This window comes from Lipotes vexillifer, unplaced genomic scaffold (genome assembly GCF_000442215.2).
Source record: "Lipotes vexillifer unplaced genomic scaffold, Lipotes_vexillifer_v1.1 scaffold899, whole genome shotgun sequence".
Classification (NCBI taxonomy): Eukaryota; Metazoa; Chordata; class Mammalia; order Artiodactyla; family Lipotidae; genus Lipotes; species Lipotes vexillifer.
Genome location: NW_006784311.1, coordinates 580233 through 584944, shown reverse-complemented (window position 1 = coordinate 584944; position 4712 = coordinate 580233). Strand labels below are relative to the sequence as shown.

The window sequence follows — 4712 nt, the reverse complement described above, 5'->3', positions numbered from 1 at the left end:
ACACACACACACACACACACACACACACACACACACACACACATACACACCCCACAAGGGCAAACACAGCCAGGATGCGACTGGTTTTGAGGCCAGCTGGTGGGTGGTATATAGCTGTCCCTATACTCTTCTTTCGATGGTTCTGTGTACCTTAGACGTTTCATAATGCAAACTTGGGGGGAAAGAAACCATGCAAACAGTAACTTATAACTAGGCATCTTTTCTTTTTTTTTTTTTCTTTTGGGCCGCACCACACGGCTTGTGGGATCTGAGTTCCCCGGCCAGGGATCGAACCTGTGCCCCCTGCAGTGGAAGCTCAGAGCCCTAACCACTGGACAGCCAGGGAAGTCCCCACTAGGCATTTTTTAAATGCACCTCTGAGCTGTTCTTTTGTTTACCAGTTTATCCTCATGAACATTGTGCAGGGACTGGGGTTACACTGAGCTTTTACTTATTTAATTTGTATTTTGACCAAAGTCATATCGGAAGTCAAACGTTACTCAAGGCGTCCAATGGCACACAGCCCTTCTCTGACTCACCCGTTCCGTTCCTGATTCCCACTCCCCAGACGCAACCCCTTCCCCGTCTTCTAGCTGCTGCTTCTGCTGCAAGCAACGTGGCAGGTGCTGCTAGCGCTTTTCCGCTTCCAGAGGCCCCACCGGCCTCCTTCCGTGGATGATTAGGGCTCCTCCCCACATCGCCACCTCCCAGTGCTGTCGTCTCTGTCTTCCCCTCACACCAGGCGATCTCTTCCCTTCAGAGCTCTGCCCGGGAGCCGTCCAGTCCCGGCTTGTAGGCCTTGATCGGCTTGCAGGCCTGTGAAGTCCAGGACCTCCCTTCCCCATCGTCCTGCCCTTCCCTGCCATTCATTCTCTCCTGCGTTGGACCGTCTGTGTCCCAGATCCTGTGTCTTCCTCTTTCTTGGTTTATTACCCTTGTTTGTGTGGACATCTTTCCCCATACTTTCCTGACTTCGAATGTCTGAAAAAATGCCTGTATTCTTTTTTTTTTTTTTTGCGGTCCGCGGGCCTCTCGCTGCCGCGGTCTCCCCCATTGTGGAGCACAGGCTCTGGACGCGCAGGCTCAGCGGCCATGGCTCACGGGCCCAGCCGCTCCGCGGCACGGGGGATCTTCCCGGACCGGGGCACGAACCCGCGTCCCCTGCATCGGCAGGCGGACTCTCAACCACTGCACCACCAGGGAAGCCCAAAATGTCTGTATTCTATCCTTGAAATTGATTGGTAGTGTAGCTGGGTATAGAACTCAAGGTTGAAAATCATTTTCCTTTCGCAATGTTAAAGGTATCACTTCAAGCTTTCAGTATTGTAGGTGAGAAGTCCAGTGCCATTCTCATTTCTGGACTGTTGCACGTGACCTGCAGTTTGTCTCCCTGAAGCTTTTAGGATGGTCCCTTTCCCTCGTGTAAAGTTTTATGATGACGTGCCTTGGGGATCCTTTTCCTTCATGGTGCTGGGCACCCAGTGGGCCTCGTCAGTGTGGAAACTTGTGTCTTAAGGTTTTGAGCCCGTATCATTCCTTTGGTAATTTCCTTCCCTTAATTTTCTTTTCTCTTCCTTTTGCGAATTCTTGTAATTTGATGTTGAACACTATGGGTTGACAGTCTAAGTTCCTTATCTTTTCTTTTTAATATAAATTTATTTATTTATTTTTGGCTGTGTTGGGTCTTCGTTGCTGCACGTGGACTCTCTCTAGGTGCGGCGAGCGGAGGCTACTCTTCGTTGAGGTGCGCGGGCTTCTCATCGCGGTGGCTTTTCTTGCTGAGGAGCACAGGCTCTAGGCGTGCAGGCTTCAGTAGTTGCAGCACGCGGGCTCAGTAGTTGTGGCTCACGGGCTCTAGAGCGCAGGCTCAGTAGTTGTGGCGCACAGGCTTAGTTGCTCCGCGGCATGTGGGATCTTCCCGGACCAGGGCTCAAACCCGTTTCCCCTGCATTGGCAGGCGGAGTCTCAACCACTGCACCACCAGGGAAGCCCTGATTTCCTTATCTTTTATCTTTCCTATTTCTCATCGCTATACCTTTTAATTCTGCTTTCTTAGATATTTTTTCGACTATTTCTTCCTGCCCCTTGTTGAATTTTTTTTAAATTTACTTTCATATTTTTTTGTTTTTAAGAGTTGTGGTTTGGTTTCCAAATTCCTATTTAAAATAGCCCTTTCTTCTTGTTTCACGGATACAGTATCTTCTCAAGTCTTTCTGAGATGTTCATCCCTTTTCTTGACATTTCCCCCGGTTCCCTCTGCCTTTTCACTGTTTTCTTGCTTTGATCTATGTCTTCCACTTTAGAGCTCGCCCTCAAATGGCTGCCAGTTCTTGGCCGTCAATTCATATTTCAGAGGAGGCACTGAAGAGAGGTGCATTACGTATCTGATGTGTGTGAACAGAGCTTTGCAGCAGTGGGTTTCCCCCCAGGGTGGCTGGGCAGGGACTCAGATCATTGCTGTGAGGGACACCCACATCACGGAGAGCTGGGGGTGTCTCGGTAAGAGGGTACTAGAAAGGACTCAGAGGACTTGGGCAAGGGTTAGGGGACTTGGGGGAGGGGCTTGGCTCTGGCTTGGATGCTGTCAGGAAATGGGTAACTCTGACAGGGTGTCTTAATAAATCTTATTGAGAAGACGGGGCAGGGGTGGGTAAAGGGAGGCTAGAGCTGTCATCAGTGAGGAAGGAACCGTCCCTCACACTAGCTGGGACGCACGGAGGTTTGCACATTTTTGTGGCTTGGACAAAGTTCTTGCTTTGGTCTGTGCTCAGACACGCTGATGACTTGATCTCGTGTTTATCTTCAGCCGTCATGGCCACAGTGGCTTTGTCTGACGTTGATGCTCTGTGACATTCCTTATGTCCAACGGGCCCACACTGAGGCACAGCTCTGAGCTCCTGGCCAGCCCCAGATGGCGGCGGCTGCTGCGTTCTCTCTCATCAGTAGGGACTTTTGTCCCCTTCCTCAGCAGTGACTAGTGTCCCTGGGTCCAGAATCCCTCTGATTTATCCTTTCCAGAGAGTCAATTTCTAGCTTTCTGCCCATTATGTGGGCTTGAGAGGGTGGGTCTTCTAATGTCAGTGTTTTCTAGGGCCTGGATAGAAATTTTATAATCATGGTAAAATATACATAAGCTTACCATTTTGTCCATTTTAAGTGCACAGTTCAGTGGCATGAAACACCTTCACCCTGTTGTGCAACCATCACCACCGTCCATTCCCCAGAACTTTTTCATCTTCCTCAATGGAAAATCTGTCCCCATTAGACACTAACTCCCCCCGACCTCCCCCAGCCCATGGCCCCCAGCATCTACTCTCTGTCTCTAGGAATCTGGCTACTCCAGGCACCTCGTACAAGTAGAATCGTATCCCATTTGTCCTTTTGTGACAAAAGGCTTATTTCACTGAGGATAATGTCCTCAGGGTTCACCCATGTTGAAGCATATATGAGAATTTCCTCCCTTTTTGTGGCTGAATAACGTTCCATTGTGTGGAGAGGCCACACTTTGCTTGTCTTTCCATCAGCTGCTCGACACTTGGGTTGCTCCTTCCTTTGGGCTGTTAGGAGTAGCGCTGCCGGGAACGTCCGTGCACAAGTCTCTATGCGTGCGGGTGTGCGCCTTCCCCTTGGGAAGGCGTCCTTGCCATGCTTCAGATCCGGCTGTACGCAGCGTCAAGGCTGGTGGTCCTGTGCATCGGCCTCCAAGGCAGCGAAAATGGGCCCCAGAGACCTCGGTGCCTGCTGCCCAGCCCCACCCTGCATCTCAGGCGTGACCCTCAGCCCCCTGGATGCTGCCCTCTGCAGGTGGCTGAGATCCGGGTTGAGATGGAGCTGCGGGACGAGATTCTGCCCAGAGCCCAGAATATCCAGAGCCGCCTGGACCGACAAACCATCGAGACAGAGGAGGTATGGGTGATCTGGCCCTGGGTAGGGACAGGGACCTGGAGACATGGTCTGCCCTCCCCCTTCCTTCTGACTTGGACTCCCCGTCCCTCACCTGTCTCCCACTTCTTCCTGTCCTGGTGCTGTCCCCTCCCCAGGTGAACAAGACGCTGAAGGCCACCCTGCAGGCCCTGCTGGAGGTGGTGGCGTCGGAAGATGGGGACATGCTCGAGTCCTTCCAGGCCAGCCCCTCCACCGAGTCCCTCAAGTCCACCAGCTCGGACCCAGGGGTTAGGCAGGCAGGCCGGAGGCGGGGGCAGCAGCAGGAGACCGAGACCTTCTACGTCACGGTGGGGAGGCGGGGGGGGGGGGGGGGGGGGGGGGGGGGGGGGGGGGGGGGGGGGGGGGGGGTGGGCCGGGGAGGCCCAGAGCTAGGACTAAAGCCTTGGACTCTTCCTGGGGCTTCATAGAAACTCCAGGAGTACCTGAGTGGACGGAGCATCCTTGCCAAGCTGCAGGCCAAGCATGAGAAGCTGCAGGAGGCCATTCAGCGAGGTGGGCCCCGCTCCTGGCCCCCTGAGCCCCTGCCTCGCCACCCCCAGGGCGGGGAGCGGCCGCAGCGTGGCTCTCCTCCTGGGTCCTCCACCCGGCCCACGCCCTTTCCACCCAGAGAGGGTGCTTGGCACGCAGGCAATAAGCCAGCGAGGGTCCCGGCCCCTATCCCGCCTTTTGTCCTGTGACTGCCCTGGGCCTTCAGGCTGCCCTCTCCCTCTGCGGGGTGTTGAGAAACCTCCCGGCCCGAGAGACACACCAACTTTTTCTCCCCAGGT

The 4712-nt window shown here is 53.9% G+C and overlaps 1 protein-coding gene across 1 annotated transcript in view; it reads left to right on the top strand.

Moving 5' to 3' along the window:
• ARHGAP4 (Rho GTPase activating protein 4) overlaps positions 1 to 4712 on the top strand; it is a 15813-nt gene that overhangs the window by 6621 nt on the left and 4480 nt on the right. The window contains exons 9-12 of the mRNA XM_007456657.1: positions 3805 to 3906; positions 4041 to 4232; positions 4353 to 4437; positions 4711 to 4712. The exon at positions 4711 to 4712 is cut by the window's right edge and continues 26 nt beyond it. Coding sequence (XP_007456719.1) covers positions 3805 to 3906; positions 4041 to 4232; positions 4353 to 4437; positions 4711 to 4712 — 381 coding nt within the window. The remainder of the gene's footprint in view (positions 1 to 3804; positions 3907 to 4040; positions 4233 to 4352; positions 4438 to 4710) is intronic.